Consider the following 26,504-nt stretch of genomic DNA (forward strand, 5'->3'; position numbering starts at 1 on the left):
ATATCTTTTACTGGACAAAAATGTTATCCTGCAAACAGAAAGCTTTCTTCTATTCTAAGAAGAACATTTACATTGGTGGGAAACCTGAAAACAGAAAATAAATACTCCCCAGTGACCCTATGAGCAGGATTTTTGCATCCCTATTGTAGGCCTTTCAAACTCACACCTAATATTTCCCGCCACTCACACTATCAATGATCACTTCCCAGTTCTCTTCTTCCCCTATTCGTACCATGCAACCCTTACACGCCTTTTCCATTTCGGTTCGGATGCGACTTCCAGTCTGTGGGGTACGTAGCCTATTCTCTTAGCCGGTATTTAAACATACAAATTCACCCAAATTCTACCTTGATAAGGTAATTGATTAATTTCATAAATATGTCTACATTTGATTTCCTTTCCAGAAAAAGCGGTGTCATCGTTGGAGATGACGTTAGAAAGCTATTCGAATATGCAAGAGAAAGGAAATTTGCCATTCCTTCCATCAATGTAACGTCCTCTTCTACAGCGGTTGCTGTATTGGAGGCTGCTAGAGACAACAAATCACCAGTTATGCTGCAAGTATCTCAGGGAGGTGCTGCTTTTTTTCCTAGGGAAAAGGCGTCAATAATAAAGACCTTAGCGCTTCAGTGACTGGATCTATTGCTGCTGCTCTATTGATCAGAACTATTGCACCTTCTTATGGCATACCTGTCATTCTGCACACTGACCACTGTCAAAAAAAATGGCTCCCTTGGTTTGACGGAATGTTAGATGCAGATGAAGAATATTTCAAGACCCATGGAGAGCCTTTGTTCTCCTCCCACATGTTAGACCTGTCGGAGGAAACAGACGATGAAAACATTGCTATTTGTGTGAAATATTTCAAGAGAATGACAAAAATGAACCAGTGGTTAGAAATGGAGATTGGGATAACTGGTGGGGAGGAAGATGGAGTGAATAACGAAAATGCTGATAAAGACTCACTCTATACCAGTCCCGAAACTGTTTTTGCAGTTCATAAAGCACTGGCTCCTATTTCTCCAAACTTCGCCATTGCTGCAGCCTTTGGCAATGTTCATGGGGTCTACAAACCTGGCAATGTGGAGTTGAGACCATCAATTTTGGGTGAACATCAAGCTTACGCAGCTCAACAGTTAGGCCTTAAAAATGGATCAAAACCACTTTTCCTAGTTTTCCATGGCGGTTCGGGATCTTCTCAACAAGAGTTCAACACTGCTATTAACCATGGAGTTGTTAAGGTTAATTTAGACACTGATTGTCAATATGCATACACCATTGGTTCAAGAGACTATATCCTGAAAAACAAAGACTATCTTCAATCCATGGTTGGAAATCCGCAGGGAGCTGATAAACCCAACAAGAAATACTTTGATCCAAGAGTGTGGATTAGAGAGAGTGAGAAAACCATGAGTGGCCGTGTTAAAGAGGCTCTGGAGGTGTTCCATGCTGCTGGTACCTTCAAGTCTGAGTCAAAACTGTGAATAAAATTTCTCTTTATTCTTTAAGTCTATAGGCTATTATACTTATCCAGGTAGTTACTGTAGTAAGCAGAAAGGAGACCTCTTGGAGTTACAAGAAAAACTCGCAGTGGTTCCTTTGAACTCGTTCCTGTTGTCGAGATACCCATACCCGTAAGCTTATTAAGCTTTGACGCAATAGATGATTGTTTACGTCTTGCAGGCTTTACCAGTAGCTTTCCGGACCATGTTTCGTTGGAAGGGAGATGCTGAATACACTTGATAGAGTCTCGGATTATTCTTCTCCTGGAAGGTATTTTTTCATTTATGGGCCTCCACTTAATTTCGGTTTCTGTTGAGCTCGCTGTGGTTATAGAAGATCCTGTGACATTAGAAGATGAAAATGTTAATTGAGTGGAATCGGCTATGGAAGGTGAAGTACTGGCGGAAAGATGAACCATGTCTAGATCGTGATTTAAATCTTCCACTCTAAGAAACTGTTCTATAGGTTCCAGTCTTTCTTCCTCTTCTTCATCTTCATCTTCATCGTCGTCGTCTTCATCCTGAGGAGGATACTCATCAAGATCATCCTGATCGTCATGATTAGTATTTTGATTTTGGGCTTCATCGACTGTGTCATCACAGGAACAACCCTCAGGAATATCATTTTCCATCAACACTGGAGCAAGGCAGTCAATTTCATCAAGAGTATCGTCATTACTTTGGCCCATGAGAAATTTTGGTTTCTGCCCCGGACGCAATGGAGAGTGTTCAACTGAACTGGAAATAGTTGGGGTGACAGTAGGTGTAAGAGGTAAATCGTTGGAACTGGATATAGTGAGATTAAGTCGTTCGTTCAAGGAAGACGGCAAAGTGGGAGTTGTTGCACCAGATTTTGATCTCTTCCTAAAGAAATCAGACATAGATCTCGATCTATATCTAGAGGCAGCGTCTGATGATCTTGTCTCCGTAGAGCTTAGTATCCTTGGGTTGGTGTTCCTTCGGGTCCTTCGAGGAACTGTTCTATAAAACGGCATCTCTCTGCTTTGAATATCTAACGAGTTATCTCTCGCCAAAGATAAAGCTAAATTCCAATCGATCATGCTTTGTGAATTGGAAAATTGTAACAAGAATTGACTAGTTTCACAGCGTAATCTCAATACATGCTTCCTCTTCAAATAATCGGATGCAGATCCAAACTTAGCGTACTGTAAAGAATGGCTTGCAATTAGACACTCCTCTCTCATAAAACCTAGCTGCTTCAGGCACTGCAAAACTACCAGATCTGTTTTGGTGGTAAATGAAGAGTTGTAGAGGGTGATAAAATCCTCATCGAAGCATGTTTTTCCATTCATTCTGAAAATCAATTCGTCTAGTAACCTTGAGTCAAATCCATAGATATTCAATCTGGTATTATTAAGTTCCACAATGGCGTCTTTCCAAGCCCTCCCGTTGGCTGGTTCGTAAGGAGATAACCATTCCATTTTTCTTTGTAGTATAGCTACCTTGTATACTGTGGGCTTATAGCTTGGTAACTGTTCACTTCCTTCAAGCTGGTGGGAGTAAATAGGGAATTTTGGACATCCTCCAGGAAGCAAATCTTTGTAAGGAGGAGGTTTTACGGGTCCAGGTTCTATGATACTCATGACATTGTTATCAGTATCAGTTAAACCAAAGTAATCTTGGCTGGAAGTATCTACTGATGATAAGGTACTAGACCTGGACCTTGAAGGCTGATGTCTAAAAGTGTGGCTGCTCGATGTACGAGGGGACTCTATTGGAGACGCTATTGAACCGTTCAGAGTAACAGCGCTTCCTGACCTAAATATCCTGGAAAGAGAACTTGTGCGGGATCTGGTCTTTCTATTTAATGGAGAACTTGAAGTGTGTTGTTGTGCTAAAGACGCTGATGAGTTCGATCTCATGGGAGCCGGATGTTGCTTGGGGCCTAAGTTTAGGTTTGACTGGGAGTGTGAATGTAGCTTGATCGACCCAAGCGAGTTATATGGGTGATCAGACGTGTAAACCATTTGAGCATCGGATAACTCTGGGGTATGGCTACAGCAAGTGAAGCGGAGGGGATTTATAGTGTAGGCTGAAAAAGAAAGTTTTAGAATAAAGCAGTGTCCGTAGCCGCGGCCTTATTGATCCAGAATATCCGTCGCAATGAGATAAGATTGGGTGACAAAAGCTATTTTGGATGCAGAGATGTCAGATGTCGATTAACTAGGGGGATAGGAAACGTGAACAGGGTTTCAGCCATAAAATAAATGGTACGGGGAAAAGCAGGAGCTTACGTTGTGACGGTGGGATGTTTCCCTTCCCTTAATCGTTTCGAGTGAATCCTTGAATGTTCATGATTGCTGTTGCTCTAAGCAGTTACAAGTGGCCTAGCCAATTATATACGCCAGAAAAGGTCTCTAAGGGGGGTGATCCCATATCTAATGATACTACAAAATAATGCGCGGTGCAACGTTTTTTTGACAGCTAACAAATATCTGTGGCCCCGAGGTACAACTCCAAGGGTTTATTGTAAAAGAAACTCGCCAGAAAAACTAGTTTGATTCTCACATGAAGCACCATAACCGATTCTACTGCATCATTGGTCAAACTAGGCCAGAGGAAATTTGATGGGGAGTTCCGCATTGGTTGGCTTTCACCAACCGTAAACGTACGTTGATTCATGCTTCAAGTCGTGGGTAAATCACAAATTGTTTATTTTATCAATCCCTGGATCTGCCTGTAAGTAATACTACCGCCGAAAAAAAGAAGGTTCGGACCGGGACCGGTCAATCCGACTTTACGTTTCTGTTGTGCACTGGATCTATTCTAGGCACATATCTGAATTGGAACGTGTCACGTTTCGTAGTTATGACTAAGGCGATTTATGAAGTCATCACCAGATAATCTCTTTACAAGGAGACGGACGCCCTTCTACATACACACCTTCATCCTCTTGAAGGGTAGGAAAAAAAAAAGATTGCAGCACCTGAGTTTCGCGTATGGTCTCCCACTACACTACTCGGTCAGGCTCTTAGCAGCTTAACTACGGTTGATCGGACGGGAAACGGTGCTTTCTGCTAGATATGGCCGCAACCGAAAGCTTTCTTTTACAGCTAGCTATTACCAGCTTACATGTATACACAACAATGTCCATCATAAATCAAAAAAGAGTTTCTTTACAGAGTGCTTGTGTTTCCTTGCGGTTTTGTGTTTCTGATGATGGGTAATGATTCTTTAAAGCTAAGATGATTACATGAAAAAGGCTCACCACTTGGAGAAGGGCACTCAGTTAGCTAACATTCAAATACGGTTTTGGATCTCATACCATGAAAAGTAATGTATCAATAAATCAGCTTCAGGGTTCGCCCCCACTACTGGTGATCTCATATCTTCTGACCTTCAACCTTGCAATAATTAGTTTACCCAAGTATGAAAGTTCTCTCTTTGATAGTCTCTTTCAGTGCCTGCAGTGTATAAAATACCGTCTATCGCAATGGGTGTTCGACATTGTAACCACCGAAAGCAATATGCTACCAGTTGGTAGTACCGCTGATAGTAGCAACTGTACCAGCTAAATCATTGGATCAATCCACATATTATTCTCGCTAACCACTAACAACATCCAAACATCATCTCAATTCCACCAATAAACGCGCGCTCATTGACAACAGAAAATCAGTAATCTTCAGTAACCTCAGTAATAACTCCACCATAATGGCTACTTTAACTTCCGTGGTTAAGAGTTGTGATTACATCTTAAAGACTCCAATTTTGAGAAAGGTGTTCCTTCCAGCTGCTAAAGCTTTTGGATGGGCATCTGGACACAGAGAAGTTGGTTTGCGTGTTGATGACCTATTGATAGAAGAGACTCCAGTCATGCAAAAGGCCATTTCAAGACTTCCAAGTGAAGAGGTTTACGCCAGAAACTTCCGTATTTTAACTGCTCACCAGCTGACCCTTTCGGCCAGTCTTTTGCCAAAAAACAAGTTTTTGAAAGCGGAAGACGATATCCCTTACCTTACACCATACATTTTGGAAGCCGAAGCTGAAGCTGCTGAGAAGGCTGAGCTGGACAACATTCAATTGGTAAAAAACTGAACATATAAATATATATATAACTATACAAAGCTTTGTTGATGAATAGTTCAGTAGTCGTTTTCGTCGCCCAAAACGTCCCCATTGTTGGGGAATCCATTTTCCTGAAGAATAGTAGATGGACCATATTCTTTGATCAATCCTTGGATCTCGGTATCTTTGGCCAAAAATAATCCAATAAATGCCAAAGCGTTGGTCCAGACCTTATCAAATTTTGCATTGCGCCTTGGTATAATCATGATCCACTTAGTAGTCATTAGCAGGTTATAGCTCACATCGAACGGGTTTGTACTGTTCAAATACTTAAAACAATTCAGAACTTTACGGAAAAGAACCATATATGCCATTCCTAGCTGCTCTTCTGCCTCTTCTAATTCAAATGGAATTTTAGGTAGGGGAAGGACGTAATGTTGGTAGGGACAATTAGGGTCATTTAGACACTGTCTGGACGATCTTGTATCTTTGGGAAGGTAGAATTCTTCTCCACGTACCAAGTCATCAACAAAGATGTTTTGTAGTTCTTTTGGAAATGGCATGAATTGAACGTGCTTATGATACTGAGAGTATCCCGATTCAGATCCTGAATTAAAGAAAGTGAAATAATTTTCATGACGACCGAGATTCTGTAAAGTGAAATACATGGTGGCCAACTCTTTCGGCGTCAATAAGGAATCTTGTTTCACAAACTCTCTAGTCACCAGTAGAAAATGATTTGAAGTGTTTGGATACTTGTTTAGGATGAGTCTATATTCATCTGCCAAGCACTCGACGACAGTTAATTCTGGCTCGGGAATCATGAAAGGGTCTGCTGCATGAACATCTTTTCTAGGTCTTGGGATATTTGTTTTAATTCCAGGCTCTTGCGGTCTATTAGATGGACGCTTCGACAGTCCACCAACAATTTCAATCTTGAATTTCAAGTTTCCATCTTCCAGTATCTCAAATGAGTCAGACTCGTTGTAAATTAATTTCTCTTCTTTAAATGCTTTGTCAAATACTTGCTGAACAATAGGAAACAAATCAACTTTGTTCAGTTCTGAAATAGACAACTGGTCCATCTTAATCAATATGCTTCTGTTGGGTGTGGATCTTCCTCCTTCCTTCAACCGCACCGCGCTAGTCCATTGTTAGATAATTGGTGTTGAGATGTACAATAATAAAAGGTAGTCCCATTACTATTGGCGACCCCTCCCCCGGTGCAAGGTCCTTACTCAAACTCTATGTCTAGAAATCAGAATCATCTAACATGTCTTAAATTCACTTATTCTGTAGCAAGTGGGAAATTCTCTTCTTAGAGGACGAAACAATCTTTCATTCCCCCGCCAATGTTAACCTTCCAAATGCCATTTAACATGAGCCGCGAAGAATTCCTCTCTTCCCTTCAGTCTCCTCTGCCCAACAACGTCTCTATCAACACTAACTCAACCACTGGGAAACCTCGATTCAACCCCGCTTTCCAACTAAAAAATGAGTTATAGCAGTAACCATCTGAGTAACTCAATCAGTCTCAATGTTAAAGGAACACATATAATTGATGAAAAAGACGATTCACAGCTTGTTTCCACAAATGACATAGCTTTACCCAACCAGAAGCCTTTGAATCATGTTGGAATTGATATTGGCGGATCTTTAACCAAAATTGTCTATTCAAGTAAGCTGGAGAACGGGGGAAAACTAAACTTTGAGAGTATTGAAACTAGCAAAGTAGAGCAGATAATTGATAGACTCAAGGAAGTACTCAAACTTCACTATGGCTTCGACCCTGATAGTGACAGTGGCGAACAAAACGAGGTTATAATCATGGCTACTGGAGGTGGCGCGTTCAAATATAACCAGTTGCTGTTGGATGAAATCAAGTGTCCCGTTGTTAAGACTGATGAAATGCAAAGTCTCATAGTGGGATTGGATTTTCTAATCACCCGTATCCCGGATGAGATCTTTACGATCGATGAACACTTTTCTTACAATTCGGTCCAATGTCTGGAAGACCCAAACATTTATCCATACCTACTGGTAAACATAGGTTCAGGAGTGTCCATGATTAAAGTTACGGCCAACAACACGTTCACCCGTGTGAGCGGCTCATCGGTCGGAGGAGGGACACTGTGGGGTCTTCTATCAATCTTAACTGCTGCAAACGACTTTGATGAAATGCTGGCTCTAGCTCAAGATGGTAATAACGAAAATGTCGATCTACTGGTAGGTGACATCTATGGTCGTGGATATAATAAGATTGGTCTCAGTGCTGACGCCATTGCAGCTTCTATGGGAAAAGCCTTCAAGAAAGTCACTGCTGATGTCAAGATACCAGAAGATGCTTCTGCAGAAGAGATACGCGCTCGACGTTTAGAAAGGTTACTTGCATTTGATCAGAAAGATATTGCCAAATCACTATTGTTTGCAATTTCAAACAACATCGGCCAAATAGCTTTCCTGGAAGCTCAACGATGTGGAATATCAAAGATTTTCTTTGCAGGCTCATACATCCGAAACCACCCTCAAACAGTCAAGACCCTGAGCTACGCTGTAAAGTTTTGGTCTAACAATCAACAATCTGCGTACTTCTTGCGGCATGAGGGATATCTGGGCAGTCTTGGTGCATTTTTATCAAAGCGGGCATCTGATGATGCCCAATAGAGATTCATTCATGACTTAACTTGATGAAAAGACTTCCTAGTTCAAAATACCACGGACCTAATGTGGTGTCTAATTCAATATCTTGATCAATAGATTTAATTTCAGAGTTAATTTGTTGTATTTGCTTCTTCTTGTCCTCATAAAAGTCTTGATTTTCCTTCAGTAATCTTTGCAATCGTTTGATATCCTCGTTACGTTCATCATTCTCCGCCTGCTTGGAGTTCAACTGATCTCTGAACATTTCCAGTCCACTAAATATGTCACCTTCAATATACTTGCCCAGTTCTTTCTCTACACCTTCATACTCTGCTAGTTCCTGCAATTCCTGCTCCATCTGTTGTAATTCCTTTTTTGTTTGAGATATCTGATCGGATTTCTGTGACACTTTATTGGCTAACTCAATACTAGAAGCACCCAACTGATCCAATTCTTTGACCTGAGTTTTTATCTTACTGTCAACTTCGTCTATATTATCTTTGACCTGGGAGTTTTCCTTTTCTAGTTGAACAATGTTGTTGTTGTCTATTAATTTGGGGTTTTCATTTATAATGATCCTTAGAAATTTTTCCTTACTCTCCTGTTCCAAGTATTGAAAGCCAAGTTTCTCAAACTGCGTTTCGTAGAACTTGAGAGAGTTCTCGATCTCTCTAGGATCAATAGTTGTCGCTTCAGTGTATTCCTTGACTAGTTGTTCCATTAGGGGAAGATGTATGTTGTATGGGTTTCTCGCGATATATCGATATATCTGCGCAGGGTAGTAGAAGGACGTGCGCGGAAGATTAAAGTCGTAAAGATGCCCCTGCGACCAATAAAAAAAGACTAAAGGAAATGGATAGGTTGACAGCAGTTCCAGGAGATGGCTCAATTCACTGTTAAAACCTCCGCTTGTCGCTAGTTCTCGAGAGCGCACTCCAGCTGGTGCTCTTCGATGTGGAGCGCTTTCCCCTTCTCTTCTGATATCAAAAAAAATGATCGCGAAACGTCATCATAAACCCATCCCTTCCCTCCCCTCTCACATTATCCATTATTCTCTACTCACATAAATTGGTACATTGTCCAAATGTCTAACCTGGAGAAGCAAATAAGGCTGAAAAATCTTCTGGAATCACTGAATGGCTCCAAATCACAGGCTGATTTGAAGAAAGAGTCGCAAACGCTGATCGACATATTCAAGCAGACCCGTCAAAAGATGATCCATGATCAACAGAGCAACTTACATCCAGTCACATCAATACAAGGCAAGAAACTCTTGAACCTGCGAAAAGCTCTCCAGAATCATCAAAAACATCGTGATAACATCAAAGTGGTCAAAACTAACGCTGAGCCGGTCTCAACTCACGATCAAACAGTTGATTCCAACAGCGATTCGTCTTCAAGTGAGACTCTAATAGACACTTCAACTTCATCCTCTTTTGACAATATAAAACGATGGTTACATGAGACTAACTCCAATGAATCACAATCCAAGGGTAGACCATCAGAATACACGCATGTGAACAGCCCCGATTCTGGAGTCTCTAGTAAGTCTGGCCAGTTATCGATGTTGACTCAAGATTCCAACCAGATTTTATTGCTAATTAAACAGCTGACTGCAAAGTATAATATGCTGGAATCATTTTTCATCAACTCTTTTGAGCAACTAATTGCTCTTTTTGATAATTTCTACTTTTTGTCATCGTTGATTGGATTCAACACTTCGAACTCAAATAGCAAAATTACGAGGTTATTGAGAAACTTCATCAAGCAAGCTTCGAAGATATGGTTAGTCATTATTTTCCTTACCGTCAAGAATTTGTTCATTCGCATGATAAAACTCAATAGAACTGAGAAGAAAGTGAAACTGGAAAGAGACATTTTAATGTCAAGATCTCCCAATTCTTCCATTCAGTATGAATATGATGCTATGCTGCTCACAATCCGAACATCCAAAATATCCACCTTCTTGGAAATGCTTGGAAATGTTAATGAATTTGCATTTTACTTGATCCAAGTTATGAACTGGAAGGTTTCCAAAAAGGTCAAGAATATACTAGCAGGAATCTCATGGATAATGAGCATCTACCGGATGAGCAAAGATGAGATCCAAGAAACAAATCCGTCAATAAATAATGGGTTAAAATCATCCGATGATATTATCGATGAATACGCTTAAAGTACGAAACTATTTTTTCAAAGGTTAATACATTACAACTTGGACGCACCATTTTCTACTCCAAGCTCAGTCATAAAGGCATCAGATGTAGGCTCTCTTCCAAGTAATTCCTTGAGATTATCTAGCTCCTCTCTTGATCCACCTCTGGCAAGAATGATATCACGGTACTTGATACCTTGAGCTGTACTCATTGGATCAGCTTTGAAAAAGGTGTAATAAATGTCACTGGCAAACACTTGAGAATACAGGTATCCGTAGTAACCAGCAGCATAACCGCCCATTAGGTGTCCAAATGAACCGTATCCTTTCGTAATTTGGTCACCATTCTTAACCAGAGCGACTTCCTCACGTAATTCGTTCCACAACCTTGTCACATCTAAAGATTCAGGCTCTTTGGCAGTATGTAGTTTCATGTCAAAGAGACCAAAGTGTAACTGCCTAAGATTGAAAATGGCGCCATTGACATGCTTGGACTTGACTAGCGAATCAATGAGTTCATCGGAGAGGGCTTCTCCTGTCTTGTAATGTTGGGAAAGAGACTTGAGTTGATCTCTAGTCCAGGTCCAGTACTCTAGAATCTGTGAAGGACATTCAACGAAATCACGAGCAACTGAAGTACCATGGAAACGAGCATACCTAGTTTGCCCAATTAAATCATGGATACCATGTCCTAGCTCATGGAAGAATGTAGTGACTTCATTGTGCTTCAATAGGGATGGCTTATCCTTTGATGGTTTAGAAAAGTTGCAAACCAAAGCAGTGACAGGATAATTTTTACTCCCATCTTCTTTGATGTAACTAGGACCGATTCCAAAATTAGCAGCGTGACCGTATTTTCCTTCTCTTGGATGCAAATCAAAATAGATCCAGCCCACAAATTCAGGAGAATCAGGGTTATCGATTTTCCAAACGGAGAATTGTTTTACATCTGGATGCCAAACTTGTTTCTCCGAATCGTCAACTTGTTGAAACTGCAAATTGAACAAGTGCTCGTAAATGGCAAGCATTTTTTCAATGGTGGACTCCATTGGAAAGTATTCAGCCAGCTTTTGCTCATCCACTTTGTATTCAGATTCAAGAAGCTTGTTATCATAGTAACGATGATCCCAGACGTAGTAATTTTCCTTATCAACAGCATTTGGGTCGTTAGCCTTGAGAGTCAACATTCTTTGCAGTTCCTTCTCTCCGAGAGGTCTGAGTTTTTCCCTTACATCATCAAGAAATTCAAAAACATTCTTGGAGTTCTTGGCCATCTTCACTTCCAGGATATAGTCAGCATAGGTATCATAACCCAAAACTTTTGCAAGTTCGTTTCTCAAATTGACGGCTTTCACAAGTAATCCTGAATTTTCAGGTATCTTGTTTTGATCCCCGACAAAAGCTCTTTGTCTCGTAGCTGGATTAACGGCATATTTTAGTACCGGGAACAGGTCAGGATACTTGTATGTCATCTTGTGGTAAGTAACATCATTCTCATTCTTAGTTTCAAACTGCTCAACAACTGATTCTGGAACACCTTTTAACTCCTCAGTGGTGAACCAAATGTGTTCAGTTTCCTCTCCCAAGTTCTTATTAAACTTGATTGAAATGGTTGATAGTTCTTGTTTCAAACTCTTGACTTGGTCTCTCTTCTCCTGGGATAAATCTAAACCAGATCTCACGTAACCTAGGTTCAATTTTTCTAGTAAACGCCTAAATTCTGGGTCCAAGGTCTTTTGGAGTTCCGAATCTTCTTGAACCTGTTTGAACACTTTGTTCACTGTTTTGAACACATCTTCTCTAAGGTTGGATTCGATGGAGAACTTATCAATTTTCTCCTCACTAACAGTACTGGCATTACGAACGTCCTGGTTATCCGAGATATGTTGATAAAAACTCAATTGACACAGTGGCAAGTATTGTTCATTCTCAGCGGCGGCTATTTTCTTGATGGTGTCCACATTGGCAGTGGCAAAGCTGTTTGCCACCCAATCGTCAACCTCTTGACTGGTAGATATATACTTATCAGTTTCGGCAAGGATCTGCTCTGGAGTATGGTCCCAGCGGAGTGGAGCCTGAGGGGGTTTTAAAGTGATTGGAGTTTTTGCCATATTGGTCAAGTTGATGACGTTTGAGGAGGAGGAAGACGCAGCGCGGTAGGCAAAGATTTTATAGGAGACAACCAAGCCAGCTGCGATGGCTCCTACCTTGTACTTATGGACAGCCAAGTGTTTCATGAAAGAAAAGCAGCCAATAGTTGGAAACTGGGAAGCAAGCTTTTGAACGGGAGTAGGCAGGAACACAGTCAGAAAAAGGCGTTTTTCACAAGAAAGGGGGACAGAAACGGACTAATCGCTCCAAAGATAAGGTGGCTAGCAGCTGTAGCACCTAGTAGCTAAAAATAAGGGATATACTAATACAATTCCTTTTAACGTAGTCACCACCTAAATATATGTCTAATCTATAATACATGCCTAACGGCTGGGGTTTTCTTTTTGTTCTTTCATTATGGGGTCCGATCATAATTCCCAGCTTTCTCCATTATTCACTTGCTTCAGTATCGCAGTGGCTAATGCGTCCTCCGAAGCCAGGACGTCTTCGATTTTTGGTTTTGCCAACACAGAAGAGGCACTGGAAATGGAGGAGGATTTATGATTCGTCTGAATGCTAAAATTTTGTATGGCTGGTGATGATTGAAGTTGTAGATTTTCATTCATCGTGGATACACTGGACATAGTCGCAGTACTTGAGTCACTCAAGTGATGCTGGCTTAGATGATCCCTAGAGCAAGTATGAGGGGGCAAAAGTCCATTGCCACGAATCACACTTGTCGGTAACGTAGGATGAAGTTCTTCATGATTGGAAGGTTTGTCCATAGGTATAGGCGGTAGTAAGGAATCCTTCACCAAAGGATCCTGAGATATGCCTTCAACGACAGACGAAGACAACTTTGCGGTCTCATTTACTACTGACTCATGAGGACTAACCACCTTCGATTTTGAAAAAACTAGTATTGAACTCGATGAGGATATCGATACAGACCTGGAAAGTGATTTGGATCTTGACCTAGACGTGTCTACCGAAGTCGACTTTGCATGTCTTGGACTCGTTGACGGATCTTCGTCACTGAATGATTCGTATCGAAGAGCAAAGTCGTCCACTAACATCTCTTCTCTGTTATTACTATTATTATTACCATGATTGTGTTGATTATCGTTGCTGACATTTCCATTACTGCTGTTGCTACCACTGCTACTCGTGCTACTAGCTTTCTTTCTTGGAGAAGTGGTGACCTTTGGTATTGAAGTTATTCGTTGTTTTGTTCTTTGAAGCTTGCTTCTCATTGAAGATAAAGAGAGTGAACTCTTGTTCCCATCGTTATTGGGGTTTACTAGGGAGCTCGTCATGAATACGGCAACGTTCAAAAGTAAAAAAGCGACTAACTGGAAAGATAATGATGGCGGAGGAGGGGGGGATAAGGAAGTGGGAGAAATAAAAATTAGGTCTTGAAATCTTTATGACACTGCTCCAGGTTAAATTATGCACTTGTTTGGCCAGATTTCAATTAGTTGGTCGCGGATTTTTCACGAAAGAAATCATCATCTGAATGTAATAACAAAACGTACATGAGAAAAAGAAACGTGTAATGCATACATAGGTACCAGAAGTAGATTGCACCACGATAAGGTTACTAATCAAGCATCTCATCGTAGCAAGGTGGTTGCCCATCACTAGTAATTCTCTGGTTGGATGTATCTAGAGTTACTTTAACATTCGTAGATCTTTGGACGTTGTGACTATATTGCATGGTGATTAGGATATCCAGGCTGGCTTGTAGGGGCAAAATTTTGGAGTAAACGGTTGGCAGTAAAATTCAATCTCTGTATGGGTGTGTCAACTCCTTCGCATTTTGTGACGGAGGGTCCGAATTCTAGAACCTGTTCCAGAACTAGTTCCCTCTATGGTGTTAAGTTGTTGATTTGGTGGTCGCCCGTACTGTGGAACAAGTTATGGTATACAAGCCGATTGGCTATCAAGTGTACGGCCATTTCCCATTTTGGTAATCGCACTTTCATATGTTGAGATGTTAGGTTTGAACTCTATGGGTTTAAGATTCTAGATCGCTGTAAGCACTAGTGCTTTGCTGCAACCAGTATTCCAAATCTTTCCTTTCATCGTAGCTACTGTGCTGTACTGCACCGCAGCAGCAGGAGTGGTGCTTTTGGTAAACAAACGCTAGAGAAACATAATAGAAAGCAGCGTTAGCCGAGCAGGTTCAATAATGTTAGGAGCGCGAGCACCCGTATAATCCTTATTATTCATGTAGCCCCCACTGTGTAATCGCCTTTTGTCACACTTGTAAACAATCCCTCGTTTTAGCGAGACACTGACGCCATCACTGTTTTGCATCCAAGAAAGGCATCCGTTGTTCGCAACAGTACACGACCACACTAATAATTCCCAAATGTAAACATATGAGTAAAAAAAAAACAGAGGTTGGAGTCTCCTTGTGACCACAAACAACCCACAAATACCAACAGCACGTCCGTCCTATGGCTTGGTCATGGATTTAGACGCTCTCATTGACTCGATAGAGGGGCTCGCCGATCAGTGTACTACTTCAATCGAGAAGAATACCGAACTGTTGAATGATATATCCAATGTGTATGGTGATGCCCTCTCAAACGATACGATTATCGATACACTGAACGCCAAATCAGATCACAATTTGGACATGATACAACAGTTGAACCTGCTTAATCTGCGTTCTGAGTTTTTCCAGGCGCAATTGCACATTTTGGAACTTCATAGTGACATTAATCACAATAGAAAGCAGCATGGGTTGAATCCTTTGAATGAGTGGAAGGATGATGATCTGAACTGGAGAACTTGTGAGACAACTTTGGATAATTTGTTCTTGGAGTTTGAGTATCTGAAGACTCAAAAGCTGTCCTTTAGGGGTATTCCTTCCACTTTTGAATACATTCAAGAATCAAGGAATCAGGTTAATGTTTCTTCTCATATGGCTAACCAGACCTTGGAATTTAATGACGATTCGTACCTAAGACCCATTCACGTGGGGAAACAGAGAAATTTATCTAATCACAAGAATATTCAAAATGGGTACAATTTCCACCGACGTCATTCTTCGTTACCTCACTCTCCATCGCTTGATGAGTCATCTAAACCTTTGAGGCATTACACATCATTTGAGACCGCATTGAAATCCATGAACTCTAGGTTAGGAAACTCGGAGAATAATACTATTTTTCAAGAAAAATTGCATAGCTTTGACATGTCAGTTATGTCACATGCTCATTCAACTTCAATATTTGATTCCATAACGGAGTCAACGCAAGTCTCAGATATCGACGATGAACATAATCCCCACAAGATCTTTTTTGGAGACGTTTTAACTAAATGTCCTTCCAATATTACTGCATTGGAAACTCCACCCCGTCATGTACCATCTAATCATTCTTCCACTGCCATGGCACTCAAGAAGCAGACTATGGTCTGGCTCAACCAGTTTCAACAGAGCAACACAACAGATTCGCAACAAACTCCCAACTGGGCGCCTAATGTCAATGCTTGCATCTCCTCAAGTTCTAACACTCGGAACTTGCTTTCTTCTTTGATCTCCAAAGAATCCACGAAATTCAACACCGGTTCGTCAAGCCATTCACAACCAGATTTTCAAATTGACAAGACACAAATTTCACGAAAGCCTTCAATTTCTCAACTTGTATCGTCTTCTCAGGAAGCATCTCAATGGAGTCTTTTGCTGGACAAATTCCGGAAGAAATCAACATCACAGCCATCTGGTCTAGAATCACGGGATCCCACCAACCGCCAGAAAGACTATAAAACTGAGATTGAAAAATCAAAACCAATTCCCGTCCCAGGATCTCTTTCCAGATATAGATCAGCCAGTCTAGGTCAATCCTCATCGTCAACAATCACCATAGGGCCTAACCATAAAATGATAGTAAGGCATGGAGCATTAAGCGGGCTCAATCAACACACCTATTACGACCGTAGAAGAAATGTATCCTCTAATAGCTCTACAATAGCCCCAATTGCATCCCCTGATAACCGACGTGTAGTGAGCACTTATGTGAGACAAGATCACCTTGAAGATGCATTGAAAACTAGTTTAACTAATGTTACATAAAACAAAGATTTATGCATTGTTTATTCAAACCCTCTATTTCTGTTGAAAAGAGCTGTCAGTTTACGGTCTTTGTTCTTTTTAGCAGCCTTTAACGTCCTGTCTATTTGATTGACCTTATATTTGATTTCCAAGGTGTTGATTTTGGCTTTCTTTGCAATATAGGTCACTGAAGCTTTTGCGCTTCCTATATTACTACGACTCGATTCAACGTTTTTAATCTGTTGGCCCAAGATGCCGTCGCTGGCAGATTGCATACTATTAGAAAAGCTCTTGAAGGAGCCAACAGCCGATTGTTTTCTGCTAAGAGATCCGAACAGTTCTTCCTGATCTGAGTCTTCTTCTTGTGCCTTTTTCCCAGTTACGCGAGCTTCCTCTTCTTCCAATAAAGTCTCTGCCCTTGAAATTCTAAACCTGGCTCTAGACTTTAATATTTCCATTTCATCTTCAACGTCCTCTTCTGCAATGACTTGAGTTTGTGTTGGGATGGATTCGTTTTCGTCATCGACCTCTCGCAAGAATGACAGCTGCTTTTGAACAAAGGCTTCTGTGACTTTCCGTTTGCGCCCTCTTTTGGATACTTTGATCGGTTCTTCATCATCGTCATCAAACTGGTCACTGTCTGCTTCATTTTCAGAACGTTGTATGTCTTTTAATTCATTATATTCCTGACCATTTGCTTCTTTGTCCTCTCCTTCTTCATCATCGTCCACCACTTGTTCTAATTCCACACTGGAAACTCTGATAGGAACGTCACTAATAGTTTCGAAAAAGGCCCTAGATTTTTTATTGTTATGGAAGCTGTTAGCAGACTCCAACTCTTGCTTCAATTTTTCTCTTTGTTTCTCTCTTCTGTTTCGGTAAAATTGCATCAAAAGATCATCTTCACCTTCACTAAGTTCTAGATCTTCTTGATTCCTACGACCTCGTCTTAACCTACCAGTTTGAATGTCGTGTAACAACTTTTTAATCTGCTCTCTATCTTCTTCAATAGTAGTCTTGGCTAAAAGGCTTTGCAACTTATCTTCTCTCTGCTTGATTTTGGAGTAGTCGTCTAACATCTTCTCGTCTTCACTATTGGCCTCGTCGTCAAAATCTCCGTCGATTCCCCCCATACCTTGATACTCGTCCTCAGATTCTTCAGCTTCTTGTTGCATAATTTGATCTAGTTTCTTGGATTTCATTTCTCTATCACGTTTCTTTCGTAGAAGCTCCTTCTTATGCATCTTCATTTTCATTAGGTCTACTTGAATTCTACGAGATTCTGCTTCGTCTTCATCGTCATCATCCTCTTCATCGGAGGAAGAATGTGATACTATTCCTGTCTTGGGAATTGATGGGAATTGTGATTCTGAGACTAGTTGAGTTAAAGAATCGAGTTGAACCTGATCCGTTTCAATAATTTCTTTGTTGTAACCAACATGATTCATGGAGTTAGGTTGATCTTGAGAATGTTTCTGGGTAGGTTCAATGTCTATCGATATCTGGGTGTCGAGGTTACTTTGATGCATTGAAGTAGGTTGGGGACCTTCGTGGGGACCTCCATAAGCACCTAAATAAATCTCATCTTCATTGTCTTCCTCCAGATCATCAGTTTGATTGATGGTTCCAATTTCCTCTTCAATATCTTCGGCATCTTCTCCTTCAACTTCAGAGGCACTATCAGGGACTTCTTCGGTGTCAGGCGTATCTCCCTTGTTAGATTTCTTGGAACTACTACGTTCTCGTTCCTTAAGTTTTCTATTCATTTCCAATTCACGGGTTAAAAGGTCTTCAAGATCTTTATCCTCTTGAGTCAATTTGTAAACAATTCCCTCCTCTTGTTTGTTGTCTTTCAAATAAAGAAGCATCTGCTGCTTGGTTTTGTTCTTCAATAACTTGAAAAGCTTCTTATTCTTCGATTTATTGGATTCTTTAACATGTCTAATGAGATCTTTAACAGGAAACTTGTTCACAAATGGACCCTCTAATCGTTTGTCTCCTCCCTGACGATTCTTCTTGCGGGCAAATTTGGCCTTGACTTGAAGAACGGTTGCCTTACTTGTCTCGGCTTTTACTTTCTGAAAATTGTAATCGTCTTCATCAGAACTGAGGTCAATTAACTTGGCTCCAATATCATCAGTCCTGATAGTCTCATTCAATTTAACAGTGTATTGTTGTAATGGATTAGAAAGAGGTTGGTGGTTTTGAAGCTGGAAAGGAGACTTGATAGGTTCTCTCACTTTCAAAGGTGATGTATTAGGCGTGCTATCGATTCTGATCGGAGACGATTTGATGAATTGAGCCCCGATTTCCTCCAAATTATCATCGTTTTCGAATTCTTCAAGTAATTTTAATGCTGTAAATTTTGATTGTTTTTTCTCCTTGATGATTGATTTATTATTGGACACAATATTTTGAAGATCATCCTCAGATAGGAACCTTTCATGATCCTCCACCTGACCGTCGTCATTGTCTTCATCTATATACCCAGACTCTTTTTCTTTATCTTGCTTACTCTGTAGTTCCAAAATGCTCCTTCTTAAATCTGTCAACTCATGTGAGTTGATGAAATCATCTGGGGTCGAATCTGCAGTAGACTTGAGTGATAGTCGAAACTTAATCTTATCTTCTTTAGAAAGGCAGGCATAGGCTGGATTATCAACAAGAGTGGCAGTTAAAGAATTTGATGCTGGTTGTATCTGGAGAGTTTCTAGTTCCTTTTCTGTATTTTGTTCCGGTTTTTCCTCATCATTGGCCTGTGAGGGAGCGAGAGAGATTACTGGGACCAACGATTGTTTGGAAAAATCAGACTGGGTTGGTCTCACTTGACTATGATTTATTTCCTCATCCTCACTGGGTATTCTGTATGTTTCGACAGCTTCGTCAATTTGTGTCTTGAAAGCAGAGGTGTTATCAATTTCCGTACCGACCACTTGAGTATCTAAGTATTGAGTTTCAACCAGTTGAGTTTCCTCAATTGTCTCCTCTTTGTCATCTGCATTGTCATGTGTAGTTCCATTCAACCGATCTTCAATCTTCGATAAATTGAGCTTGAAATTGAACAATGGAGAATACTGAGCTTTTTCCTTAGGTCGGGAAAGTCCAAGTTCAAACTCAGATTCTTCCTCTAATTCCTCAGATCCTTGGCTTACAGCAGCAACAGGCCTGTACCTGCTCATCTGAACGGTGTCGATATCCAAACCATTCAGTAAGTCCATTCTCTGTGCTGCACCGTAAGAACTCTTTCCTACCGCGTTGTATATTGTAAAGAAATACACATCCCAGAACGCGTACCAAAAATAGTCGTGTGAACGGTAAAATCAAATCTTTCAGGGTCGTGCGCCAGTTAAGCCAGCCGAACCAACGAAAGGTGCGACATTATCCAAGGTGATCGATCAACAACTTTGGAAAGAACCCTCTTCAAAGCATATATAGAAATGTCAGAATCAAAACAATTGAGTCAACCCGTCTCCTCTACGTTGTTAAACGATAAGTGGGACGTTGTATTGGCCAACACAGTGGTTAAAACCGGTCTCGGGTTCGGAGGCGGTGTTCTGTTAAGTGTTCTGTTTTTCAAAAGAAGAGCCTTCCCTGTGTGGTTGGGAATTGGCTTTGGTTTGGGCCGTGGATACTCTGAAGGTGATGCTATATTTAGATCTCCTGCTGGTTTACGTGATGTCAAGGCATAGGATAAATACACAGGAATGCATGTTGTGTGATATAAAGGTGTAATTACATGTGGGGAGAGTGTGTGAGTGGATGTGGTCAATAATGCAATGAATTTCAACAGTGATGAATTATAAATGAGAGGATACGCTTACCTTTCTGATCCTACGGATAAGATGTCCGGTAGCAAGTATCCATCTGTTATGTGTCTATCGCTCAATATTACGATCCACCCATATGTTCCTTCCCATTCAAACATCCTATAATATTAGTTCTTGGTTAAACTGCCTGTGTTTCCTGCAAATTTCTTTGATCTTCTTTTAAGTCTAGGCACAATTCTAGTAACGATTTGCTATCATTGTCACAACCGAAACTCTCCCATCAGTTCCAACTGCTTGGCTATGTCATCTCCAACCTTTGTTTCCTCCTTCAATAGTTCCTTTTCCCATATCTTATCCTTATAATAACTTTGTTTAATGTCTTTGAGAGCTGTCTTCTTATCCTGTTTAACTGGTTCTTCGTCATCCATCAGATCCTTTAGTTGTATATCTGCCATCTTCTGCAATTTATTGGCATTGCTTTTTTTCTTTTGTAATTTAGACACTTTGGAAGACATCTTCCTTTCATCCTTCTTCTGGTTCTTCGGTATTAGCTTTTTTGAAGTTCCCTTCGTTTGCGATTTTGAAGCCATGCCTCTCCAATATCAAAAGGGAAGAAAAAAAATTAATAATCTTTTGGATAGGAAAAACGAGACTGAGAAAAAAAAAATCTTGCAAAGAAAAAACTTCTTAAACATGGTTTCACACGAGAAAGACAAGCCATGGGATACTCCAGATGTCGACAAATGGAGGCAAGACGAATTCAAAGAAGAAGATAATGTCTCTGGCCAACCTTTTGCGGAAGAGTCCTCGTTTGTAACCCTGTTTCCGAAGTATAGAGAACAATATCTCAAGCAAGCCTGGGGAGATGTTGCAAAGGCTCTAAATGCCCACCATATAGGCTGTGAACTGAATTTGGTTGAAGGCTCCATGACAGTAAAGACTACAAGAAAGACGTTTGATCCTGCCATTATTTTGAAGGCAAGAGATTTAATTAAGCTGCTAGCACGTTCTGTTCCTTTGCCTCAAGCTGTAAAGATCCTTCAGGACGACATATCTTGTGATGTCATCAAGATTGGAGGTAACTTGGATAATAAAGAGCGCTTCACCAAAAGACGGCAACGTTTGGTGGGTCCTAATGGTAATACCCTGAAAGCACTGGAACTACTCACTGGTTGTTATATCCTGGTTCAAGGAAACACTGTCAGTGTGATGGGACCTTTCAAAGGGCTGAAAGAAGTTCGTCGTGTAGTTGAAGACTGTATGAAGAATGTCCATCCAATTTATCATATTAAGGAATTAATGATTAAGAGAGAATTGGCAAAGAAACCTGAACTGGTAAATGAAGATTGGTCTCGGTTCTTGCCAATGTTTAGAAAGAGAAACGTTGCTCGTAAGAACAAGATATCCAAGAAGGAAAAGAAACCATACACTCCATTTCCACCTCAACAGAAACCCAGAAAAGTGGACTTACAAATTGAGAGTGGTGAATACTTTTTGGGTGACAGGGCCAAAAAGGCTAAGGAACTTCAAGAAAAGAGAGACAAGCAGCAGGAGGTCACTGACAAAAAAAGGGATGATAGGAATAAGGGTTATGTTGCGCCTGAAGAGGAACACAGAAAGAACAAATTACGAAATTAGGTTTCATTATACTCCTAGAACTATTTGGGTCGTTTTGCAGCATTGTCCAGGATACTGCTTAATGATAGAGAGTCGGCTTTGAACGATGGAACAGATTCATTTCTTTTGATTCGATTAAGTGTTTCTGCAATTACATCATTTTTTGTATGATGATACGTCTCATATGGTTTGAATGGTATAAATTCCGGATGAATGAAAGGATTATCGTCACATTGTTGCTCTGGTTGTTGCTGAAATTTTGATATCAGTATACCTATCATAAGCTGAACCATCCATAACAATCCAAATAATAAGCATTGCCAGAGTTCCCATGTGAGATTCTGTTTGTAGTATTTGCATAGTGCAGAAATACCTTCGGCCATTTTGGACATTAAGTCATCCTGATCTTGATTGCTGATGACGTAGTTCTCTGTAGGAATCTGTAACTCCGTTGATTTAGTTAGCCAGTCAAATCCCTTATTGACTGCCTCTAATTTCCTCCCAATTACACAATACACAACTCCGTTGACCATATCTCCAATTATAGAATCTTTGAAGATACTATTTATACCTCCGTTCACGTCTGTGATAAAGTCGTTCATTGTAGAATTTACACTGCTGAAAGTGTTGTGAATGCTAGCCAGTGTCATATTGTTGTTGATATAAGTTTCATAAGACTTTACTTGGTACTGAACATACTGGTTCAGATTGTCGTTATCATAAGATTCTCCGTCTGCCAGCCAATCATGGCTCAAGTTCTGGATTTTGTTGACAATAGCAACTTGAATGATATAGGAAAACAAAGAAAAAAAGAATAGTACTAAAATATTGATGGACGGGCTTGAACAAATGTACAGCATGAGCCATTTGATATATCCAGAACCGCAATATTTATGAATATACCTGTTCTCAAACGTCGAGACAACTTCCATGTTCGGTCTTTTTTCATCGATCTCTCTTATATGCCTGAAGCTTCGATTCTGTAGCCACAACTGAACTAAGGTGACTACGACAATGCTGCCGACACTCAAAATTAGTATCAATGTAAACATTCTGTTGCTTGAAGTGTGCAAAACGTCATAAAAATCGGCTACTGCATCAGAGCTACATGCTTCATTGAGTGTAAAAGATTCATTGGCCCTCTTCTCTGGTAAAGATCGAGTCTTGATTATTTTATCGGTGACATTGGATACTACTCCGTCAAGCAAACCGTCAAGATTGACATCAACATTGTTCAAGCTACGAATTTTCTCATCAACAGAAGATGGTATTTGCCAATTTTTCAGCGAGTCAATCGTCAAATCAATAGCCTTAAAATTGTCATCGGAAAAAAAATTGCCCACTCTGTTGATAACTGACGCAACTGTGGACAATTGCTTATTGAGTTCAGTGGCCGTCGTCGTGATCGTATTATTCACTACGTCAACAATTTCTTCGGCCACTGTAGCTGAAACTCTAGTTGTTGATGTAATCATCAAATCAAGTAGGCAAACATATGTTCCAAGAAAAAGGTCAACGATAAAATTGAAAATGTATCCAAGAACTTGAATGCTTTTATTGGTCATCTCATGAATAAACAAAGAAAGGGAATCCAAAGATTCATCCACCATAGATTTATACTCTGTCTGGAACCGATTGATTTGTAAACATAACCCCAAAGATGATTGTCTCAACACGGCAATACTTGAATGGAAGAGTGCCTGAAATAGTTTAATCTTGATGATAAAAAGCACTATCAGAACATTATATTTATTGATGAGAACGGTTTGAACGCAGCTTTCCTTAAAATTAATAAAGCTATTACTGTGCATATGGTAATATTGTTACCATTTGTCTCCAGATTCCCCACGCTTTAAGTATTATCCCTCCTGAAACCATTCTGAAACAACATACAATCAGAATCGTCTAGAGCTCCATCCTTCGCCTCAACAGGTTTTGAGTGGCTTTGACACGTAATTGCTCTTTGCATAAACATCTTCCACGTCTTGTGAATTATTTCCGCCGAGCAATTATTTGTCGTCATTTGTAAAACTTCTACGGAGATCACGACTAGTCGTTCATCGTTCAGACATCAGTTCTCATCTCCAACAACATTCGATATGTCGCGCGGCTCATAAAACTTAGGTAGAGAACCTAGAAAAGATAGGAGCCGCACAGATAACAGATAACAACACCAGATAACAAAGACATCACCCGCTCGGGGTATCATGGATTTTGCTCCTACGACGATTTTCCATCAAAACCATAAATTTCATCCTACACACATTGAAACCCTTACTAACTTATCTGGCAATTTCCTTGAACTCAGTTATTCATCATCTCATAACCCATAGAACTTCATATATCAAGTTATCCTACTCGGAAATAGAACGACGAGCAGACCCCGTACCAGCGCGGGGAGGGTATTGTGGATAGTTTGTATCCAGTATGTGAGTACAAGTACACCACAATTCTTGTCTAGTGTTACTCATGGCTGATGGGATGTGCTGGCCACATCCAGTCCATGATTTGCGATTGCAAAGTGGGCATATGGCAGTTTGGCACATAATGTTTCTCTCGTGGGCTCGGCAAAAATACTGGGGGAGTAATACTTAGGTGGAGAAGTGCAACGAGTGTAAGGTGCGAATTTATACTCCCGGTTCAAAGTTCGAAAGGGATGCATGGGTGGGGTGCGGCCGGAATGGAAAGAGAAAGAACCTCGCGTGACTCTGAGCGAACTTAAGGAAAAATGTCTCCTATTCTCATTCATGGCAACTAATGCTCAATAATGATCTCATCATCGTTTACAACTAGTGTGATGGAATTGGGAGAAGACGAGTTGTTTGTGTTCCCGTTCGTCGTCTCTGACTTAGGCTCCGACTTTGACTGAGTATGTAGCGCTGGTGCAACGATTGGAGTAGGACCCCGCGTATCAGTGAGATCACCGACGCCCCACCTTGTCATCATAGAGACAAACCCAGTGCCCAGGGCTATCTCTGCGTCGACTCTAGATTCATCAACCACCAACTCAAAGTCAAATTTCCATTGACGCATCAGACGTACTCGGGCGGCTCTCACTCTGATTTCTTCATCGTTATCGTCAACATTGGTAATGATTTCCAAGAACTTGGAGTTTTTGGTCCATGCAAGCATGTTACCTTGAAGATTAATGTAATCCAAGGTACCCTGACGCCAATTGGATACTGTCTTGATCTCTCTGTGTTGCAGCACCCCAGGCTTGTTGTGGAAATCGATCGATCTGCTAAAAAAGCCAACTCGTACAGTGGCTATCTCCCTTCGGCTGGAATCAAACATGGACCATACTGGGTTCAACGAGGATAAACGCTCGAAGGTGTATCTCAATTGACCATTGTGATCAAAAACATTAACTATTCTTTGCTTATCATTGTTATCTCTACGGACATGAAATCCAACAGTGGGACTTTCCAGTGGTATTACATTACCATTGGAATGATGGAAATCTATGAGGTTAGAGAGGTACATGTGGTGAATCATGTAGTTATTCAGCGTGTTGTATGCATTCTGAACATACACCGCTGGTGCTTCGAATACGGGCATCCTTAGCTAGAAGGGGAGGAAGCAATGACAAGAAAAAAATGAAATAAGGAGGCAAACAAGACAGAGGATTAATAACGAGGGATCTGGGCCCTTTTATACCAAATACACCTTAGGTTCCTTTGTCCTGTTCACAAAGAGTATATGATAAAGCGGCGTCCCACCCAGTGCAGCGAGCCGCATTTCAACATCCCAAGTGGCTAAGGCTGAAGAAACATGACGTAATGTTGTGTATACATAATCTATATAGTGCTGAACACTTCTAAAGAATGGACCAAGCGTCCTCTGCTCCATGGCAGAACTTAGAGCATGCTACTGACGCACTCAATGGGTACTCGGACACACCAATCTTCTCGTCAACGAATTCATCGGCAAAATCGTCTTTACCTCTGGCCATTGCACCTACAAATACACATATACTCTCGTCAGAGGCCAGTTTTTCAATGTATGATGACACTTTGACAACTTCGGCGTCAAAAGAAAGAGTAATCTTACGGCATTTGGTAGGAAGATGGTCCGTGATCGGGTTCTTGATTACTTTGAGAAGTTTCTCTTCGGAATTGACAGACCTGATACTAAGCTTATGCAATAACTGAACCATCAGGCCAGAAAATCTCTTAAATGTCCTCGGTATACGTACTGTAGGATTAACTTCGATCAGGACACCCTTTGCCGTCTGAATGTATACTTGAAGCTTTCCAGCTTTATTTATAGGGGAATCCAATAGAGTCAACAGACATTGATGTGTGATATCAGGTCTAGCTTCACTGATGTCTCTGCTCATTTTCCTGAGTAGTGCTTGGTGGTCATCGCAATTTAACAATGCATACTTGTCATTATGTCCTGAAGATGTCATCCTATGAGTTTCCAAGCTGGCTTGGGAGAGCACGACTATCAATCTCTGTGTTGTTTTATCTTTTGAAGTTAGAACTGTGGGTCTCTGAGGAACCAAAGAGGCCTCTGGGATCTCCACTTTTGTTCTGGTGTCTCTTTGTTTGGAGTCTTCTACCATATTAAGTGGATGATGAGGGAAGAAAAATTTTGGACCTGATGGAATTTTTTTTTTCTCTCCCGCTGTCTTTTTC

The 26,504-nt window shown here is 40.7% G+C and overlaps 18 protein-coding genes across 18 annotated transcripts; 7 read left to right on the forward strand and 11 right to left on the reverse strand.

The window, feature by feature from the left end:
- Positions 1 to 378: 378 nt before the first annotated feature.
- PAS_chr1-1_0319 (Fructose 1,6-bisphosphate aldolase, required for glycolysis and gluconeogenesis) lies at positions 379 to 1,484 on the forward strand (the record flags this gene model as incomplete). The annotated part of the gene is made up of 2 exons (XM_002489931.1): positions 379 to 549; positions 594 to 1,484. The coding sequence occupies 2 exons, from the start codon at positions 379 to 381 to the stop codon at positions 1,482 to 1,484; spliced, it is 1,062 nt and encodes a 353-aa protein (XP_002489976.1).
- Positions 1,485 to 1,510: 26 nt separating this feature from the next.
- PAS_chr1-1_0320 (uncharacterized protein) lies at positions 1,511 to 3,490 on the reverse strand (the record flags this gene model as incomplete). The annotated part of the gene is made up of 1 exon (XM_002489932.1): positions 1,511 to 3,490. One exon carries the CDS (start codon positions 3,488 to 3,490, stop codon positions 1,511 to 1,513), a length of 1,980 nt encoding a protein of 659 aa, XP_002489977.1.
- Positions 3,491 to 5,177: 1,687 nt separating this feature from the next.
- On the forward strand, positions 5,178 to 5,561 carry PAS_chr1-1_0322 (Subunit 7 of the ubiquinol cytochrome-c reductase complex; the record flags this gene model as incomplete). The annotated part of the gene is made up of 1 exon (XM_002489933.1): positions 5,178 to 5,561. One exon carries the CDS (start codon positions 5,178 to 5,180, stop codon positions 5,559 to 5,561), a length of 384 nt encoding a protein of 127 aa, XP_002489978.1.
- A 47-nt stretch (positions 5,562 to 5,608) lies between these two features.
- Positions 5,609 to 6,616, reverse strand: PAS_chr1-1_0323 (Diadenosine 5',5''-P1,P4-tetraphosphate phosphorylase II (AP4A phosphorylase); the record flags this gene model as incomplete). The annotated part of the gene is made up of 1 exon (XM_002489934.1): positions 5,609 to 6,616. One exon carries the CDS (start codon positions 6,614 to 6,616, stop codon positions 5,609 to 5,611), a length of 1,008 nt encoding a protein of 335 aa, XP_002489979.1.
- A 409-nt stretch (positions 6,617 to 7,025) lies between these two features.
- Positions 7,026 to 8,195, forward strand: PAS_chr1-1_0324 (Pantothenate kinase (ATP:D-pantothenate 4'-phosphotransferase, EC 2.7.1.33); the record flags this gene model as incomplete). Its single annotated transcript, XM_002489935.1, has 1 exon — positions 7,026 to 8,195. The coding sequence occupies one exon, from the start codon at positions 7,026 to 7,028 to the stop codon at positions 8,193 to 8,195; it is 1,170 nt and encodes a 389-aa protein (XP_002489980.1).
- A 4-nt stretch (positions 8,196 to 8,199) lies between these two features.
- On the reverse strand, positions 8,200 to 8,892 carry PAS_chr1-1_0325 (Hypothetical protein; the record flags this gene model as incomplete). The annotated part of the gene is made up of 1 exon (XM_002489936.1): positions 8,200 to 8,892. One exon carries the CDS (start codon positions 8,890 to 8,892, stop codon positions 8,200 to 8,202), a length of 693 nt encoding a protein of 230 aa, XP_002489981.1.
- A 363-nt stretch (positions 8,893 to 9,255) lies between these two features.
- Positions 9,256 to 10,347, forward strand: PAS_chr1-1_0326 (Hypothetical protein; the record flags this gene model as incomplete). Its single annotated transcript, XM_002489937.1, has 1 exon — positions 9,256 to 10,347. The coding sequence occupies one exon, from the start codon at positions 9,256 to 9,258 to the stop codon at positions 10,345 to 10,347; it is 1,092 nt and encodes a 363-aa protein (XP_002489982.1).
- A 32-nt stretch (positions 10,348 to 10,379) lies between these two features.
- Positions 10,380 to 12,563, reverse strand: PAS_chr1-1_0327 (Zinc metalloendopeptidase, found in the cytoplasm and intermembrane space of mitochondria; the record flags this gene model as incomplete). The annotated part of the gene is made up of 1 exon (XM_002489938.1): positions 10,380 to 12,563. The coding sequence occupies one exon, from the start codon at positions 12,561 to 12,563 to the stop codon at positions 10,380 to 10,382; it is 2,184 nt and encodes a 727-aa protein (XP_002489983.1).
- A 282-nt stretch (positions 12,564 to 12,845) lies between these two features.
- Positions 12,846 to 13,733, reverse strand: PAS_chr1-1_0496 (uncharacterized protein; the record flags this gene model as incomplete). The annotated part of the gene is made up of 1 exon (XM_002489939.1): positions 12,846 to 13,733. The coding sequence occupies one exon, from the start codon at positions 13,731 to 13,733 to the stop codon at positions 12,846 to 12,848; it is 888 nt and encodes a 295-aa protein (XP_002489984.1).
- A 1,157-nt stretch (positions 13,734 to 14,890) lies between these two features.
- PAS_chr1-1_0328 (Hypothetical protein) lies at positions 14,891 to 16,501 on the forward strand (the record flags this gene model as incomplete). Its single annotated transcript, XM_002489940.1, has 1 exon — positions 14,891 to 16,501. One exon carries the CDS (start codon positions 14,891 to 14,893, stop codon positions 16,499 to 16,501), a length of 1,611 nt encoding a protein of 536 aa, XP_002489985.1.
- Positions 16,502 to 16,521: 20 nt separating this feature from the next.
- PAS_chr1-1_0329 (Hypothetical protein) lies at positions 16,522 to 19,698 on the reverse strand (the record flags this gene model as incomplete). Its single annotated transcript, XM_002489941.1, has 1 exon — positions 16,522 to 19,698. One exon carries the CDS (start codon positions 19,696 to 19,698, stop codon positions 16,522 to 16,524), a length of 3,177 nt encoding a protein of 1,058 aa, XP_002489986.1.
- A 219-nt stretch (positions 19,699 to 19,917) lies between these two features.
- PAS_chr1-1_0330 (uncharacterized protein) lies at positions 19,918 to 20,169 on the forward strand (the record flags this gene model as incomplete). The annotated part of the gene is made up of 1 exon (XM_002489942.1): positions 19,918 to 20,169. One exon carries the CDS (start codon positions 19,918 to 19,920, stop codon positions 20,167 to 20,169), a length of 252 nt encoding a protein of 83 aa, XP_002489987.1.
- Positions 20,170 to 20,507: 338 nt separating this feature from the next.
- PAS_chr1-1_0497 (uncharacterized protein) lies at positions 20,508 to 20,837 on the reverse strand (the record flags this gene model as incomplete). The annotated part of the gene is made up of 1 exon (XM_002489943.1): positions 20,508 to 20,837. One exon carries the CDS (start codon positions 20,835 to 20,837, stop codon positions 20,508 to 20,510), a length of 330 nt encoding a protein of 109 aa, XP_002489988.1.
- Positions 20,838 to 20,940: 103 nt separating this feature from the next.
- Positions 20,941 to 21,885, forward strand: PAS_chr1-1_0331 (90S preribosome/SSU processome component KRR1; the record flags this gene model as incomplete). The annotated part of the gene is made up of 1 exon (XM_002489944.1): positions 20,941 to 21,885. One exon carries the CDS (start codon positions 20,941 to 20,943, stop codon positions 21,883 to 21,885), a length of 945 nt encoding a protein of 314 aa, XP_002489989.1.
- Positions 21,886 to 21,905: 20 nt separating this feature from the next.
- On the reverse strand, positions 21,906 to 23,675 carry PAS_chr1-1_0332 (Pheromone-regulated multispanning membrane protein involved in membrane fusion during mating; the record flags this gene model as incomplete). Its single annotated transcript, XM_002489945.1, has 1 exon — positions 21,906 to 23,675. One exon carries the CDS (start codon positions 23,673 to 23,675, stop codon positions 21,906 to 21,908), a length of 1,770 nt encoding a protein of 589 aa, XP_002489990.1.
- Positions 23,676 to 24,218: 543 nt separating this feature from the next.
- Positions 24,219 to 24,410, reverse strand: PAS_chr1-1_0333 (Hypothetical protein; the record flags this gene model as incomplete). The annotated part of the gene is made up of 1 exon (XM_002489946.1): positions 24,219 to 24,410. The coding sequence occupies one exon, from the start codon at positions 24,408 to 24,410 to the stop codon at positions 24,219 to 24,221; it is 192 nt and encodes a 63-aa protein (XP_002489991.1).
- A 208-nt stretch (positions 24,411 to 24,618) lies between these two features.
- On the reverse strand, positions 24,619 to 25,422 carry PAS_chr1-1_0334 (Hypothetical protein; the record flags this gene model as incomplete). The annotated part of the gene is made up of 1 exon (XM_002489947.1): positions 24,619 to 25,422. One exon carries the CDS (start codon positions 25,420 to 25,422, stop codon positions 24,619 to 24,621), a length of 804 nt encoding a protein of 267 aa, XP_002489992.1.
- A 259-nt stretch (positions 25,423 to 25,681) lies between these two features.
- On the reverse strand, positions 25,682 to 26,431 carry PAS_chr1-1_0335 (Member of the alpha/beta knot fold methyltransferase superfamily; the record flags this gene model as incomplete). Its single annotated transcript, XM_002489948.1, has 1 exon — positions 25,682 to 26,431. One exon carries the CDS (start codon positions 26,429 to 26,431, stop codon positions 25,682 to 25,684), a length of 750 nt encoding a protein of 249 aa, XP_002489993.1.
- Positions 26,432 to 26,504: the final 73 nt, after the last annotated feature.

The sequence above is a fragment of the Komagataella phaffii genome, chromosome 1 (genome assembly GCF_000027005.1).
Source record: "Komagataella phaffii GS115 chromosome 1, complete sequence".
Lineage (NCBI taxonomy): Eukaryota > Fungi > Ascomycota > Pichiomycetes > Pichiales > Pichiaceae > Komagataella > Komagataella phaffii.